Below are 16,273 nucleotides of genomic sequence, written 5' to 3'. Positions count from 1 at the left end.
TCGCGTTCACCCCCGGTTTGAGTGATCCATGCGGCTCCTTCCCCCCCGCGCCCTCCATGGTTCCGTCCTGTCTGCGGCGCTGCCGCACCGGTGGGCGAGTCCAACGCGGCTTCCGTGGGGGCGCTGCGGAGGTCCATCCCCGGTTCCGGCGGAACGGGCGGAGCCTCGGCCATGTCCACACGCGCCGGTTCGCGGCTGCTGCTGGCGGGAGCCCCGCGGCGACACCGGGTGCGCTCGGGGACCCCCAGGACCCCTCATCCCCCTCCCGCCCCACCCCGCCCCTGCCCGCTCCCCCCGGGCTCTGAGCCCCAAGGGCGTCCCGGTGACCCCGCCGCGATTCCCGTCCCCAGGTGTCGGGACCGGAGCCCGAGCGCCTCCGGCTCTTCCAGCGGCTGCGGGCGGCGGCGGCGGAGCGCTGGGACGGGCCCGGGGATGGGGCGGGCGGCGGCACCGGGAGCGGCCGCCTCGCACCGGGGACCCCGATCCGCATCGCGCTGCCCGGCGGGCGCCGCCTGCCCGGCCGGGCCCTGCAAACCACCCCGTTCCAGGTGGCCACGGAGCTCGGGTACGGCCCGAGGGCTTCCCACGCTGTCCCCGGGGGTCCCCGCAGTGTCCCAGCAAGGTTCCCGGGCCCCTCAGGGTATCTGCAGGGCCCAAGTGTCCCCGTGGTGCCCCTGTGATCCCCACAGAGTCCTCACAAGGTCTGCAGGGTCTGCAGTGTCCCCACAGTGTCCCCGTGGTCCCCACAGAGTCCCCACGAGGTTCTCGGGGTCTCCACAATGTCCCTGTGGTCCCCACAAGGTTCCTGGAGTTCCTGCTGTGTCCCCATGATCCCCTCAGAGCTCCCACAAGGTCTGCAGGGCCCACAGTGTCCCTGTGGTGCTCCCGTGATCCCCACAGAGTCCCCACGAGGTTCTTGGGGTCTGCACAATGTCCCCATGGTCCCCACGAAGTTCGTGGGGTTCCTGCTGTGTCCCCATGGTCCCTATGATCCCCACAGAGTCCCCACAGTGTCTCCACGGTGTCTCTGTGTCCCTGCAGAGCTGGCCTGGCCCAGGTGGCCTTGGTGGCCCGGGTGAACGGGACCCTCCAGGACCTGGACCGGCCTCTGGAAGGTGACACTGACCTGGAGCTGCTCGACTTCTCCACACCTGAGGGGCGGGAGGTGAGCCCGGGGGTCTGGGGGGGCTGAACCTGCGCCTGGCTCTCCTCACAACCCCCGTGTCCCCAATGTCCCCGTGTCCCCAATGTCCCCCCAGGCTTTCTGGCGCTCCAGTGCCTGCGTCCTGGGGGCGGTGGCTGAGCAGATTTTCGGGGCCACGCTTTGCAGCAGCCAAGCCACCGAGGATGGCTTCTTCTGCGACGTGCACATGGGCAGCAGGTAGGGCTGGGCAGGTGCTGCAGGGTCCTTGGGGTGTCCCCAGCGTGTCCCCAACGTGTCCCCAACGTGTCCCCGTGTCCCCAGGACGGTGCAGAGCGCGGAGCTGCCGCTGCTGGAGGAGGCCTGTGCCACGTTCGCCCGTGCCCGGCACCGCTTCGAGCGCCTCGAGGCCACGCAGCAGCAGCTGGCCGAGCTGCTCAAGGTGTGTCCCCCTCCCAGAGTGTCCTGGGAGGCCATTCTGGGGACATTGGGACCCTCGGTGTCACCCCTCTAATGTCACCAAGCCCCCATCACCCATCTCCTGTCCCTCCCCAGCACAACGCCTTCCAGCTGCAGCAGCTCGAGGAGGTGACGTCCCCCACGGCCACGGTGTACAGGTGAGCACAGGGACACGTGGGGTGGCCGTGTGTCACCTCAGCTGTCACCACAGCTGTCCCCACATCTGTCTGTTCCTCCCTCAGGTGTGGCCCCCTGCTCCAGCTGTGCCCCGGGCCCCTGCTGCGGCACACGGGGCTGATCGGGGCCCTGCGGGTGCTCACGGTGGGTGTCGGCTGAGGGCCCCCGTGCCCTGCCCTGCTCTTGGCTGGGGTCCCCGGTGCCCCTCTGATGTCCCCCTGTGCCCACAGAGCTCGGCTGCGCTCTGGGGGGGAGCTGGGGGTCAGTCCCTGCAGCGCGTGGCCGCCGTGGCCTTCCCCAGTGCCCGGGAGCTGGAGCAGTGGCAGCGGGCGCAGGAGGAGGCGGCTCAGCGGGATCACCGCAGGATCGGCAAGGTGGGAGCCCTGCCAGGGGCTGGGGGGGCCCTCACAGCCACGGGGGTCCCCCCAGTAACTCCCTGGATCCTGCAGGACCAGGAGCTCTTCTTCTTCCACAAGTTCAGCCCTGGCAGCTGCTTCTTCCTGCCCCGCGGTGCCCACGTGTACAACACCCTGGTGGAGTTTATCCGGGTACGACCCCATCATCTCTTTGTCACCACATCACCCACACCCCCCTGCACCCCATCCTCACCATGGCTGGGCATTGCTGTGCCCCACAGACCCCACTGCACCCATCCCCGCCCCAGCTGGGCACTGCTGTGCCCCACAGACCCCACTGCACCCATCCTCACCCTAACTGTGCCCCACAGACCCCACTGCACCCATCCCCACCCCAGCTGTGCCCCACAGACCCCACTGCACCCATCCTCACCCCAGCTGTGCCCCACAGACCCCACTGCACCCATCCCCATCACTGCTGGGCATTGCTGTGCCCCACAGACCCCACTGCACCCATCCCCACCCCAGCTGTGCCCCACAGACCCCACTGCACCCATCCCCATCACTGCTGGGCATTGCTGTGCCCCACAGACCCCACTGCACCCATCCCCACCCCAACTGTGCCCCACAGACCCCACTGCACCCATCCTCACCCTAACTGTGCCCCACAGACCCCACTGCACCCATCCTCACCCCAGCTGTGCCCCACAGACCCCACTGCACCCATCCCCATCACTGCTGGGCATTGCTGTGCCCCACAGACCCCACTGCACCCATCCCCACCACTGCTGTGCCCCACAGACCCCACTGCACCCATCCCCACCACTGCTGTGCCCCACAGACCCCACTGCACCCCATCCCCACCCCAACTGTGCCCCACAGACCCCACTGCACCCATCCCCACCCCAGTCAGGCCCTGCTGTGCCCCATAGACCCCACTGCACCCCATCCCCACCATGGCTGGGCACTGCTGTGCCCCCTCAGACCCCACTGCACCCCATCTCCTCACACCCCGACCCTTCTGCCCACCCTGCACCCCATAACTCTCACCCTCCCAGTCCATGCTGTGGGGCTGAGCTGATGTCCTGCCCTGTCCCTGTCCCCACAGAGCGAGTACCGGGCCAGGGGCTTCAGCGAGGTGGTGACCCCCAACCTGTTCAGCCCCCGGCTCTGGGAGCTCTCGGGGCACTGGCAGCACTACAGCCCCCACATCTTCTCTGTGCCTGCCACCCCCGAGACCCTCTCGCTCAAACCCATGAACTGCCCGGCCCACTGGTGAGTCAGGCGGCCCTGGGGTGCCCTGGGGGGGCTCCTGGGGGCAGCCTGTCTGTCTGTCTGTCCGTCCCTCCCCAGCCTGATGTTCGCCCACCGGCCGCGCTCCTGGCGGGAGCTGCCCCTGCGCCTGGCGGATTTCGGGGTCCTGCACCGCAACGAGCCCCCCGGGACCCTGACGGGGCTGACGCGGGTCCGGCGCTTCCAGCAGGATGATGCTCACATTTTCTGCACCCTGGAGCAGGTGTCTGTGCCCCTGAGCCCTCGCTGTGCCCCCCAGAATGTGCCACCTGCCCTCCCTGACATCCCTTTCCCAGCTGGAGAGTGAGATCGATTCCTCCCTGGATTTCATCCGCGCCGTCTACGCCGTCCTGGGCTTCTCCTTCCGCCTGGCCCTGGCCACGCGTCCCGATGGATTCCTGGGGGACCCTGAGACCTGGGATCGTGCTGAGCAGGTGGGATGGTGCCCCCCATGTGTGCTGTGCCCCCTGCTCTGTGCCCCCCTGACCCTCCCAACCCACCCCTGCAGCAGCTGGAGCGGAGCCTGAGGAATTTCGGGCAGCCCTGGGAGCTGAGTCCGGAGGATGGAGCCTTTTATGGGCCCAAGGTGAGGAATTTGGGGAGGGGGATCCCCAAAGAGGACAAACCAGGATCCTTCTGGAACTTCTCGATTCCCACCAGATCGATATCCGGATCAGGGATGCTCTGGGGAGGCAGCACCAGTGTGGCACCATCCAGCTGGATTTCCAGATGCCTGAGAGATTCGAGCTGGAATATGCCAGGTGTTGGCAGGGGAGCAGGATTTGGGGATTTGTGGGGGCCAGGATTGGGCTGGGGTTCAGGATTGTTGTGGGGGGATCAGGGTTGGGGCTGGGGGAGCAGGATTGGGATTGGGGAATGTCAGGATTGGGGCCTGGGAGGGGGGTCAGGATTGGGATGGAGGGGCAGAAATGGGGCTGGGGGGGGTCAGGATTTTGGGGAGTGGGATGCGGAAGGCAGAATTGGGGATTTGGGGGTATCAGGACTCGGACAAGGGGTTCCCCTGTCCCCCTGACCCCCGTTTTCCCCCCAGCCCCAGCGGGAGCCCCGCGAGGCCGGTGCTGATCCATCGGGCTGTGCTGGGCTCCGTGGAGCGCATGGTGGCCGTGCTGGCCGAGAGCTACGGCGGGAGATGGTGAGGGGGGACCCCAAAACCACCCCACAGCTCACCCCCAGTCCTGGGACAGAACCCCCAGGTCCCGGGAACACCCCTAAGTTGTCTGGGCCCCCTCATCCCCAGTGTCACCCCTGTCCCATTTTGGGACAGACACTGCCCAGTTTTGGGGACTCAATCCCCAGGACACTCTCTGCATCCCTGAGATGCCTCCATCTTTGGGGCCCCTCCATCCTGGGGGCACCCCTGCAACCCTTGGGGCACCCCCTCCCTGTGTGTCACCCCCAGTGACCCCTGGTGCCCCCCAGGCCGCTCTGGCTGTCCCCACTGCAGGCCATGGTCATCCCACAGACCCCCGAGGTGGAGGACTATGCCCGGGAGGTGAGTGTGTGACCCCCCCTGTGACCCCCCAGCCACCCCTCCGTGCCCCCCGTGCCCCCCACTGACTCTGGGGGTGCAGGTGCAGGCAGTGCTGAGGAGGGGGGGCCTCCTGGCTGACCTGGATGGGGACCCCGGGACCACCCTGGCACGGAAGATCCGCCGGGCCCAACTCGCCCACTACAACTTCCAGTTGGGTAAGGGCGGGGTAGAACCCCCTGGGACCCCCTTGGGACACCCTGGGAGCCCCCCAGGACTGGCTGGACACCCCCATCCACATCCTGGGTGCTGCTGGGGAGCAAAACTGAATCTCCTGGGAGCCCCCATTATGAGACCCCCTCAGGAATCTGCTGAGACCCCCCAGGAGCTCAGTCCCCCCTTGGGAATTCACCAGCACCCCCTTGAGATCCACTCAGGACCTCCCCAGGAGTGTTTTAGGGACCCCTCTGAGACCCCCACCCCCTTTGGGACCACCTTTAACCCCCCAGGACTGTTCTGGGACCCCCCCAAATCCTTGCCCTGGGACCCCGCTGGGTGGGTGCTGTGTTTGGGGGGTGCCTGTGTGGTTCGGGGGGCTCGGGGACCCCCCGTTTCCCCCCTGACGGCCGTGCCCCCGCAGTGGTGGGGCGGCGGGAGCGGCAGCGCGGCACCGTCAGCGTGCGGAGCCGGGAGAACCGGCAGCTCGGCGAGCTGGAGCTGCCCCGGGTGCTGCAGCGGCTGCAGGAGCTCAGGGACAGCCGCGTTCCCGACGCCGAGCAGCGCTTCTGACCCCCCCTCACTCCTATCGGGGGGCCCCGGGACCCCCCAACTCAATAAACTCTGGGAAATGTGCTGGATGTTGTGGGAGCTGAGACTGGGGCACCTCTGAGTGCTGGGAGTGCTCGAACCCCCCCTGAACACCTGGGGCTGCTTCCTGAACACCTGAGATCCCCACTGAGATTTGGGGGCCCCTTCCCGAACTCCTGGGTCCCCCCTGGGACACCTGGGGGGCAGGACCCCCCCAAACCCCCTGGATTCCCTCCCCACAGCCTGCCCGGGTTGCGATTCCCGGGTTTGCATTCCCGATTTTCCGTTCCCACGTCCCTTCCCTCTCCCGAGGTGCCCCCGGCACTTCTGGCTCGCTCCAGCCGGGATTTCCCCCCCGCCCACGCGTCGGGGAAAGTGGGGGCGTTGCGCAAAGGCCGAGTCACGGAGCCGCAGCCCCGTTGGGCAATCGGGGGGGGGCGCACGGGGCTGTCCCCCCACCCCACCCCAAACACCTGCCCGGGCGGGTCGGGGGTTTGCTTATCCCGGGATAGCGCAGGAGCCCCCCCCGGCCATAGGTGACCAAGGCTGTGACTCTTGGGGACATGAACTGAGGGACCCCCCCCCGTGTCCGGGGGTCCCTCTGGAGGTGCCCGTTCAGCTCCCCTACTCAGCACCGGGGGTGACTCAGTGGGTGGGGGCCCCAAAACGGGGTAAAACCCGCAAAAATGTGGTTTGACCGCTTCCCCCTCCGCTGACGCAGGGGTCGGGGGGGGCGCTGGGGCCACCAGAGGGGGATCCGGGGCTACCGGGATGGGGACGGGATCCCCGGGGTGGGGACGGGACCCCCGGGGTGGGGACGCGACCCCCAGGGTGGGGACAGCGCTGGGACAGCCTGGCTGGGGTCGGGGTTCCCCCCTGCCCCAGTTTGGGGGTGCAGATCCAGCGCAGCCCCCCGGGGACCCCTCCCGGCTCTGCCGCGACGTCAGGGCCGTGACTCAGCCCCGCGGGATGTGGCCCCACGCCCGAGCCGGCCCTTCATAAGGCGGCGGAGCCGGCGCTGACCCTACAGCTCCCGACGCCATGGCGGCCTTCGGCCTCTTCCTCCTCCTCAGCGCCGCCGGTGAGTCCCCGCGGCCCCAACCCGGGCCCCCCTGCACGCCTGGGGCCCCCCGAACACCTGGGGCTCCTTCCCCAATTCTGGATCCCCTTCCCGGACACCTGGATCCCTCACTGAGATCTGGGGGTGCCTTCCCGAACCCTGGGTCCCCTTCCTGAACACCTGAGATCCCCCCCAGAGATTTGGGGGCCCCTTCCCGAACTCTGGATCCCCTTCCCGAACACCTGGATCCCCTTCCCGAACACCTGAGATCTCCCCCAGAGATTTGGGGGCCCCTTCCCGAATTGTGGGTCCCTTCCCCGGACACCTGGATCCCCTTCCCGAGCTCCTGAGATCCCTCATTGAGATTTGGGGGCCCCTTCCCGAATTCTGGGTCCCCTTCCCGAGCTCCTGGGACACCTGAGCTCCTGCCCAGGTGTTTGGGACGCCTCCAGGGACAGCTGGGTCCCCACCCCGGATGTCGGGGCTGCTGCCCACGCACCTGGATCCCTCCCAAATGCCCGCAGGAGCCTGTCCCGAACACCTGCAGCCCTCCTGGGTGCCCAAGTCTCCTTCTCCAGCTCCTGGGGCCCCTCCTGGACACCTGGGACCCCTCCCCATGATGGGGCTCCAAGCCCACAGGTCTGGGGGGTCCCTGCTCGCTGTTCCATGGGTGGGGGGATGGACGGGGGGTGACCCTGCTGACCCCCCCTGTGTCCCCCATCGGTGACAGCAGCGCTGGCCTCGGGGCATCTGCAGCAGGTGGTGCAGGAGAGCCTGGACCTGCGGCCCCCCAACATCAAACAAGGTGAGGGGAGGGACCCCCGGAGGTGGGGGAACAAAGGGGGACACACCCAGGGGTGAAGGACAAAGGGGGACATGCAGGAGTGGAGACAGGGGGATGCTCATGGGTGGGGATTTGGATGGAGGGGACACGGGGGAGTGGAGGGACACGGTGATGGAGAAGGAGGACTTGGATGGGGGGGACACGGGGTGGGAGCGACATGGGGACAGTGAGGGCTGGGCACAGGAGTGGCACCACAGGGACAAGTGCCCACCCCGTGCCCAGCCCGCTCCCTTTCGCAGTGCTGCAGCAGGAGCAGGTCCTGGACGTGCCCCCCGACATCCTGGTGGGGGGAGCCATGGGCCCCTCGAGCGACCCCCCAGCCTGGGGCACGGCCCTGGACGGGTTCCCCCCGGCCTGGCCCATGGCCGCCACCGTCACCCGGCACTGCCGGGACCCCCCCACGCTGCCGCCGCCGCTGCCGCTGCCCCCGAACGCCTTCGCGCACCTCCGGCGCCAGGCGGCCGCGCTGGCCGCGCTCCGGCCCCGCCTGAACGATTGCTGCCGCCACCACAGCCCGGTGCCCTGCGCCCAACGCGCCGTGAGTGGGGACACCGGGGGGATGGGGACACAGGCAGGAACGGGGACATCGGGGGAAACGGGGATAGTGTGGAGATGGAGACACCGGGGGGAAAGGGGACACTGTGGGGATGGGGGACATGGTGGGGAAAAGGGACACTGGGGAAATGGGGGACACTGTGGGGATGGGGACAACGGGGGGAAAGGGGACAGTGCGGGGAACGGGGACACTGAAGGGAGAGGGGACACTGTGAGGAGGGAGGAGACACCGCGGGGATGGGGACACCACAGGGATGGGGGGACACCGTAAGGGACACGGGGACACTGCTGGAGGGGAAGACGCTGGGGCAGGTGTAACGTGGGGACATGGCGGGGACAACGCCGGGAGAGGGGACTGTGACACTGTCCCAGGGAGGGACAGGGGTGACACCGAGGGGACTGTGCCCGCAGTGGACGGACGTGCTGGACGGGTTCTGCACGGATGAGTTCGGGGTGAAGACGCGGCAGTTCCACTGCTGCCGCCGCCACGGGGCCGCGCGGCGCCGCTGCTTCGCCCAGGGGACCCCGGCCCCCACCCGGGACCCCCTCCCCACCTGGGACCCCAACACCGCCTGGGACCTGGCCAGCGAGCCCCCCTTCCCTCCCGGCGAGCCCACGGCCACCAACATGGGCAACATCTGCGGGCTGCGGGCGCTGCGCCCCGGCCCCCCCGGCCCCGGTGCCCGCTCCGGGCCCCGCGTCCGCCTGCGCGTCCGGTTGGAACGGGAGTACGGGCGGTGCTGCCGCAACGAGAGCCTGAGCTGCGCCCACAGCGCCGTGAGTGGGGACACGGGGCGGGGGGACACGGCTGGGACGGGGGGACAAGGGCGGGATGGGAGGGACACGGCTGGGAGGGAGGGTGGCGGTGCTGAAGGGCTCGGGGGGTCCCAGGTGTTTGGGAGGGTCTCAGGTGTCAAAGGATTGGGGGGGTGCAGGTATCAGGGAAAAGGAGGCAGGTGTTTGGGAAAGGGACTCAGGTGTCTGGGAGGTGTTTGGGAAGGGATTCAGGTGTTTGGGCCGGCACCCCGGTATCCGGGGAGGGGCCCCCGGTGTCCCGGCAATGACCCATGTGCCCGGAGCGTGACCCAGCCGCTCAGAGGCCGGGAAGGCTCCCAGGTATCCGGGAAGGTGACAAACGTGTCAGGGAGGGGCCCCGGCATCCGGGGAGGAGACGGAAATGTCCCAGGGCTGACCCGGGTGTTCCAGGCTTGGGGGTCCCAGTGTCGCCCCTGACCCCCAGCTCTTCCTCCGCAGTGGATGAAGGGGCTCAATCGCTTCTGCCGGGAGGAATCCGCGGTGAAGACGGGGCAGCACCGCTGCTGCAAGCGGGGGGGTCCCAAGGCTCGGGGTCGCTGCTTCGCCGCCGCCGCCCCCCACCCCGAATACGACCGGGAGCTGCACAACGTGAGCCTGGCCCGGCCCGGCCCGGCCCTGCTGCGCTCCCTGTGCGGCCCCACCCGGCTCTTCACACAGCGGTGCGTGAGCCCCAACAGCCCGGGGGGACAGCACAGTCCCTGCTTTTGGGGGGGACAGCAAGGTCCTTCCTTTTTGGGAGGGGACAGCACAGTCCCTCTTTTGCGGGGGACAGCACAATTCCTGCTTTTAGGGGGGACAGCACGGTCCCTTCTGTTTGGGGGAACACCACAGTCCCTCCTTTTGGGGGGTCCCAGCTTTGCAGGACCCCTCACCCCCATCACCCCCATCCCCATCCCTGTCACTCTCCATTGCTCGGGAACCCCTTTTTGGGGAGGGGACTCATCAGTTCACTCCCCCCCTTGGAGGTGCCCCCCGTGTTGACCCCGTGTCCGTGTCCGTGCCCGCAGGCGCCCGGTACCGGAGCTGCTGGGGGCCATGACGGCCGCGTGCTGCCCGCTGCCCCCCGAGGAGCGCGGCGCCTGTGCCCGGGAGCAGGTGAGTGACCGAGGGGGGTCAGAGGGGCTGGGGAGCCCCCAAAACCTCCCTGACCCCCCCATCCCCACTGCCCACAGCTGTCCCAGGGCATCGCCACGCTCTGTGCCACCCCTGGGGACGCCTGGAGGGACCCCCAGGGCTGCTGCTCGTGGGAGGAGCCCGAGCGGCGCCGCTGCTTTGACGACGCCTACCTGAGCCAGGTGACCCTGGGGGCCGCCCTGGCGCCCCCGCCCCACGGCTACGAGGAGTGAACCCCCCCCCCGGCAGGAGGGAACAATAAAGATGCTGCGGTGTCACCTCTGAGTGTCCCTTTTTTCCGCCTTTGGGGACTTCCTTATGCCTGACTGTCCCCATTGTTTCAGGGGGGCCCCGTTCCGGGGTGTGGCGGGGTGTGGGTGGATATTGGGGTGTTTGCACTCCTGGGCTGTGTCAGGCCTGCTGTGATACCTGTGTTTGGTTTTGGGGTGTGCTGTGCTCACCACGCTCAGCCACGCGGGGCACACACGGCCCCGTGCCCCCCCAGGGGTCTCTGTGCACCCCTTCCCGCAGGGGCATTGTCACTCGTGTCCCCCCCATGGCCACAATAACGGGAGGTCCCCAAATTCCCCATGGTGCCCCCCCAGCCATGGCTGACAGTCCCTGGGGAGGGTTTGGGGGGCTCTGATGGGGCTGGGGGTGTCCTGAGTGTCCATCCATCCATCTGTCCTTCCCTGTGTCCTTCCTAGAACCTCCCCCTCCCCAGATACTCCATCCATCCCTCTGCCCCAAAATTCCCCAGCAGCTTCTTCTCACCCTGGTCTGCCTCACATGGGATTCCTTGCCCCTTGGGGAAAAGGAAGAATTTTTCTCATCCCTGAGGCTTTTTCCCAGCACAAAGCAAACCAGTCCAAGCCTTATTCCCAATTTTAGTTGAAAAATAAAGTCAAGATCACTCTCAGCAGCCTCCACTGGGATACAGGGTGGAGGGAGAGGGATTTTTGTTCTCCATTGGGAATATTCCTCCTGAGGCAGAGGCTGGTGTGGAACCTGCTTCCTGAAGCATGTCTGGGTGGATTGGCCTCCACAGATCATGGGAATGCAGAAGTGTGAAAAACAGAGTTGAGGGGACTCATCCTTCATTCCCTGCAGGTGAATTTTCCATTCCCTGCAGGTGAATTTCCCTTTTCCCAGGAGAAATTTCTCATGGAGACAAAGAATTCCCCCCGGGAGCACCGTCACCTTTGGGGCTGGGAGGGAAGGGGCCAAGCTGGAGGCAGGGCAGTGGGTAGGGAAGGCCTGGGTGGGGTTGTCACATCTTGGGGAAGCTGGCCAGGTTGGCCACACCGCAGGCATTGTTCATGTTGCGGGCCAGGAGGACGTAGCCCTTGTTGCCCCATTCCTCGCCCCAGCTGCAGGGTGGAAAAGCAAAATCTAAACCTCTGGAAGATCCCAAACCACCTGCAATTCCCAAACCACCCCAAGCCCTGTACCTGTTCTTGATGATCCAGTGCTTGGTGCCTTTCTGTGCCCCGTAGCCCACGGCCAGCACGGCGTGGTTGATGTTCTCAGCGTTGCAGCTCTCATCGTAGTACACGCCTTGGGGACACAGCCGGTGTCACCAGGAGCCCTCAGCTCCCTGAGCAGCCCCCTGAGCTCCCCCCAGCCCCTCACCTCGGCTGTAGAACTGGAAGGAGGGCAGGCTGGCATCGATGCCCACGGAGATGGGCCCAATCCTGGCCACCGCTCTCTTCAAAGCCTTCTCGTTGCCCTCGGGGATCTCGCGGTAGCCGCGGCACTTGGCCGCCTTCCCGGTGGGGCTGTACATGCAGCTCTCGTCCTGGGAGGGGCCAGGAGGGGCAGGTGAGGTGGGGATGGGGGGGATGCAGGGGGATTTGGGGCTGGCACCCCTCACACCTGGCCGATGTAGGGGTAGGAGTCCTCGGAGTCGATGCCGCGGTTCTGGCGGACGTACTCGAAGGCGTTGGTCATGTAGCCGCCGCCGCAGCCGTCGTTGTTGGCCACGCAGTCCACCAGGTTCTGGGGGCTGAGGGACAGCAGCTTGCCTGTTTTCCTCTTCAGCTGCCCCTCCAGGGCACCCACCGAGCTGAAAGCCCAGCACGAGCCACACTGGCCCTGTGGGGACACAATGGGTGACAGCAGGGTGACACACTGGGGTGGCATTGAGGTGACACTGAGGGCACGCCCATCTCACCTGGTTCTTCACAGGGGTCACGTAGCCTTTCTTACGCCAGTCCATGGCAGCTGGGGCTCTCTCACTCCAGTCAGGGACAAAGAGGGTCTCGTTGTGGCGTTGGTGACCTCGGGGCACCTTCAGCCCTGTCATTGTCCTCACCACCTCCTCGCTGGTCTGGGGAAGGAACCCTGGTGGGTGGGAGCACCCAGAGGTGCTCAGCCCCCCCCTCTGTCACCTGCCAGGGACACCCACCATGTCACCCAGGTGGTTCATGGCCAGCTCGAAGGTGTGGAGGCCCAGGGAGTGCTCCAGGTTGTGGGTGTTGATGTATTTGAGGTTCTTCTCCCAAATCAGCCTCCGCGTCACCTCGTCCGCCTGCGCCGGGGGGAGATGGTGCTGGGACGGGGTCCTGCTTGTGCCCCCCGCCCTGGGGACATCTCCCACCCTGGGGACATCCCTGGGGGGGTCCCAAGCCCCATTCCCCCCATACCTGGCCGTTGTATTGCTTGCGGTGGGTTTTTTTCCACAGCTCCCACTGCGCATCCAGCTCCTGCTCTGGGTGCAGCTGGGCCGGAGCCGCAGGGACCAGCAGGGCCAGCAGCACGGGCCACCACATCCTGGGGACAGCCTGGGGACTGCGAGGGGACACAGAGTGAGCATGGGGGGCTGGGGAGGGGGAGGACCCTGTGCCCACCCTCCTTTTGGGCTAGGACACCCTGCACACCCTGCCAGGATCCGCTGCACACCCTGATTTGGGGCTGGGACTCCCTGCCTGGGGACTGGGACCGCCTTCCTCCCTCGATTTGGGGTTGGGATTCCCTGCACACCCTCATTTGGGGTTGGGACCCCCTCTGCACCCTGCCTTGAGGCCAGGACCCCCTGTACCCCCTGATTTAGGTCTGGGACCCCTTCCTCCCTCAATTTGGGGCTGGGACCCCCTGTATCCCCTGATCGAGGTCTGGGACCCCTTCCTCCCTCAATTTGGGGCTGGGACCCCCTGTACCCCCTGATTTTGGGCTGGGACCCCCTGTATCCCCTGATTGAGGTCTGGGACCCTCTCCTTCCTCCATTTGGGGCCGGGACACCCAGCGGGCAGGGCTGGCCCGGCGCCGGCATCACATGAGCCGGCACAGCTGGTTCCCGTTACCGCTCCGGCTCGTTCGGCAGCCCCAGGCTGGGAGGGGGAGTTTTGGGATGCGGAGGATGCGGGGGGGGGGGGGATATCCCAGCCCTCCTGCCCCTCCCTGCTTCACCCACCGCCCCCAGCCCCCCGTGATGGAGCAGGACCCGCGACACTTCCCGAGCTGGGAACCCCAGATCCGCTCCATGTACCGTGCCTCAGTTTCCCTTTTTGTCCCCCATTCCCACTGGGATCCGTTTATTTGGGATAAAAACCCCCCAGCCCCCCCCCCCCCGGGGACCCCTCCCCGCCGCTTACCGAGCACGGAGCCGTCGGTGGGAGCGCCGGGACGGGGCCTTGCGGGAGCCGCGGCCGCTGCGCTTTTTATGCTCCCGGATTGAGGAAGTTTGGAGGCAGCCGGAAAATTTTGGCAAGCGTCGGGTTTGGATGGGCTGGAGGGAAGGAGGGGACGGGGAGGGGGACGAGGGGGCTGCCCCGGCTCCACGTGATGCTGCGGGAGCGGCTGAGTCAGCGCCGGCACCGGCGCGGGGCTGTGGCGGCTCCTGAGCCCGGCTGTCCTCCGGTCCGTCCCTGGGATGTCCTCTGGTCCCAGGGACCTTCTCCTGTCCCTGGGATGTCCTTCTGTCCCAGGGACCTTCTCCTGTCCCTGGAATGTCCTTCTGTCCCCAGGACCTTCTCCTGTCCCTGGGATGTCCTCCTGTCCATCCCTGGGATGTCCTCCGGTCCGTCCCTGGGATGTTCTCCTGTCCCCAGGATGTCCCCCCACCCCAGCACCCTGCCCTGGGGACACCCTCCTGTCCCAAGGATGCTGCCCCCAGGGACACCGTTCTTGTCCTGGCATCCCACCTTGGGGATGTCCTGCTGCTCTGGGGACATGCTCTTGTCTCAGAATCCCACCTTGGGGACATTCTCTTGTTCCAGAATCCCACCCTGGGGACGTCCTACTGCTCTGGGGACATTCTCTTGTCCCCACATCCCACCCTGGGCACATTCTGCTGCCCTGGGGGGGTCACTCTCTTGTCCTGGCATCCCAGCTTGGGGATGTCCTGCTGCTCTGGGGACATTCTCTTGTCTCAGAATCCCACCCTGGGGACGTCCTACTGCTCTGGGGACATGCTCTTGTCCCAGAATCCCATCTTGCCAATGTCCTGCTGCCCTAGGGACATTCTCTTGTCCTGCCATCCCACCCTGGGGACATTCTGCTGCCCTGGGGGGACATTCTCTTGTCCTGCCATCCCACCCTGGGGACATTCTCTTGTCCTTCCATCCCATCCTGCTGCCCCGGGTGACACCCACCATGTCCCCAAGCCCTCCCCGTGTCCAAATCAGACTGGGTTGAGCACCCACTTCCCTCAGGAGCAGCCGGACACGGCAGCTTGGGGACATCCTGTGACAGCAGGCACGGAGGACAGGACCCCCCCTCTGTCCCCAAGCCGGGGCTGCCCCCCCGTGCCCGGTTTGGGGGTCCCTGGCAGCGGGAGGAGCTTCCTGCAGTGACTGTCACCTCATCACGTGGCACCAGAGCCACCCCAGACGTGTCACACTGGGGACAACGACATCATCATCATCACCATCACTGTCACCGTCACCCTCCAGCCATGGCAACAAGGACAGACCCAGGAGGGGACAGGGGGGTGGAGCAGCACCAAGGTGGGGATGGGTCCCTGTCACCCCTTCCCCTCCCTCACGGGGGTCCCCAAGAGAGGGGGCACCCCCTGTGAGCTCTGTGGGGACACAGAGGGGGCTGAGTCACCCCAGGGCACAACCATCCTCCAGAGCACGAGGCCCTGACGTGGCACTGAGTGACCGGGAACTGGGGACAAACTGGGACAAACTGGGACAAACTGGGGAGTACGAGGGGTTTCGGGGGGCAAAATGAAGAGGAGGAGGCTTAAGGGGAGAAATAAGGAGAAAAAACAAGGAGGGAACAGGAGTTTGGGGGCCAAAACAGGGAGGGGATGGGGATTTAGGGACATTCCTCCAAGAAAGAGGCAGAAATGACACAAAGGTTGGAAAAAGGGAAAAAATCTCTTGATGGAAAATCTCTGCTGCCCAGAATCCACCTGGGGCTGGGACACACCTGAGGGGGTTCAGCTCCTGCCCAGGACATGGAGGATAAAATTCCACCCCAGGACAAACACTGGAGTTCCCAACGAGGGGGAAAAAGGCCCAACCTTCCCCCCAAAGCCCTGGGAACCCTCTCAGCCCCTCCTCATCCTCCTTCCCAACAGATTTGGCTGCTCCAGCTCCCAGGAACTGGAAAATCTGGGGGGGATACAGCCACAGGACCTGGAAGGGCTCAGGGAAATGGGAATTTTCCTCTTCCCCCTTTAAGAACAGCCCAGGATGTGATGGGTGCTGGGGAGGAGGTTATTGCTGGCAACACAATCCCAGGATGTCTTCAAATGGGATGTTCCCATTTATCCATACATTTAAAATAAAATAATAATAAAAAAAAAGAAACAAAAAAAAACAATTAAAACAAAACCTTCAAGTCTTAATTTTCCAGAGGGAAAAATAAAGCTTCCTACTCCACTTAGAAGAGGAATCTCTCTGGATTGGTGACACAAAGGTTTCAGATTTTAGTCAGGAATGACAGCTCTGGAATCAGAAAAAAGGGGGGATCTCCCCATTCTTGCTCTCAACCAGCAGAGAACACTCACAACCAGCCTGGGGGTCCCAGAGCCCCCCAAACATGCAGGGAAAGGGGGGAACACCCACATTCCATTCAAAACAGAACCAGGAACACTTGGGACTCTTCCCCAGCTGCTGTTGTGCCAAATTTCCTTCCAAGTCCAACTCTGAAATTCATTTTCCTGTTGGAATTGAAGCAAGAGGGAATCAAATGGTTCTTCCAGCCCCTGAGG

General features: G+C 65.7%; 3 protein-coding genes across 4 annotated transcripts; 2 read left to right on the top strand and 1 right to left on the bottom strand.

The window, feature by feature from the left end:
• Positions 1-38: 38 nt before the first annotated feature.
• Positions 39-5,846, top strand: TARS2 (threonyl-tRNA synthetase 2, mitochondrial). Its single transcript, XM_074529141.1, has 18 exons — positions 39-228; positions 351-565; positions 1,042-1,165; positions 1,260-1,381; positions 1,466-1,583; positions 1,697-1,758; positions 1,843-1,921; positions 2,008-2,151; positions 2,227-2,325; positions 3,242-3,408; positions 3,487-3,649; positions 3,723-3,860; positions 3,935-4,012; positions 4,087-4,187; positions 4,478-4,579; positions 4,867-4,939; positions 5,019-5,133; positions 5,556-5,846. Exons 1-18 carry the CDS (start codon positions 172-174, stop codon positions 5,702-5,704), a joined length of 2,106 nt encoding a protein of 701 aa, XP_074385242.1. The 5' UTR covers positions 39-171; the 3' UTR covers positions 5,705-5,846.
• Positions 5,847-6,005: 159 nt separating this feature from the next.
• Positions 6,006-10,381, top strand: ECM1 (extracellular matrix protein 1). Of its 2 annotated transcripts, none has more exons than XM_074529175.1 (7): positions 6,006-6,803; positions 7,516-7,587; positions 7,866-8,164; positions 8,593-8,958; positions 9,436-9,656; positions 10,005-10,092; positions 10,170-10,381. In XM_074529175.1, the coding sequence occupies exons 1-7, from the start codon at positions 6,764-6,766 to the stop codon at positions 10,341-10,343; spliced, it is 1,260 nt and encodes a 419-aa protein (XP_074385276.1). In that variant the 5' UTR covers positions 6,006-6,763; the 3' UTR covers positions 10,344-10,381. The 2 variants fall into 2 exon arrangements, with proteins under 2 accessions (XP_074385276.1, XP_074385275.1); XM_074529174.1 differs by having other exon boundaries at positions 7,513-7,587.
• Positions 10,382-10,980: 599 nt separating this feature from the next.
• Positions 10,981-16,191, bottom strand: CTSK (cathepsin K). Its single transcript, XM_074529156.1, has 8 exons — positions 13,704-16,191; positions 12,756-12,900; positions 12,518-12,640; positions 12,284-12,439; positions 11,986-12,204; positions 11,743-11,908; positions 11,562-11,667; positions 10,981-11,480 (listed from the first exon to the last, which is right to left on the bottom strand). The coding sequence occupies exons 1-8, from the start codon at positions 14,312-14,314 to the stop codon at positions 11,381-11,383; spliced, it is 1,626 nt and encodes a 541-aa protein (XP_074385257.1). The 5' UTR covers positions 14,315-16,191; the 3' UTR covers positions 10,981-11,380.
• Positions 16,192-16,273: the final 82 nt, after the last annotated feature.

This window comes from Zonotrichia albicollis, chromosome 30 (assembly GCF_047830755.1).
Source record: "Zonotrichia albicollis isolate bZonAlb1 chromosome 30, bZonAlb1.hap1, whole genome shotgun sequence".
Classification (NCBI taxonomy): Eukaryota; Metazoa; Chordata; class Aves; order Passeriformes; family Passerellidae; genus Zonotrichia; species Zonotrichia albicollis.
The sequence above is the reverse complement of the archived record's forward strand: the minus strand, read 5'-3'. Positions and strand labels throughout refer to the sequence as shown.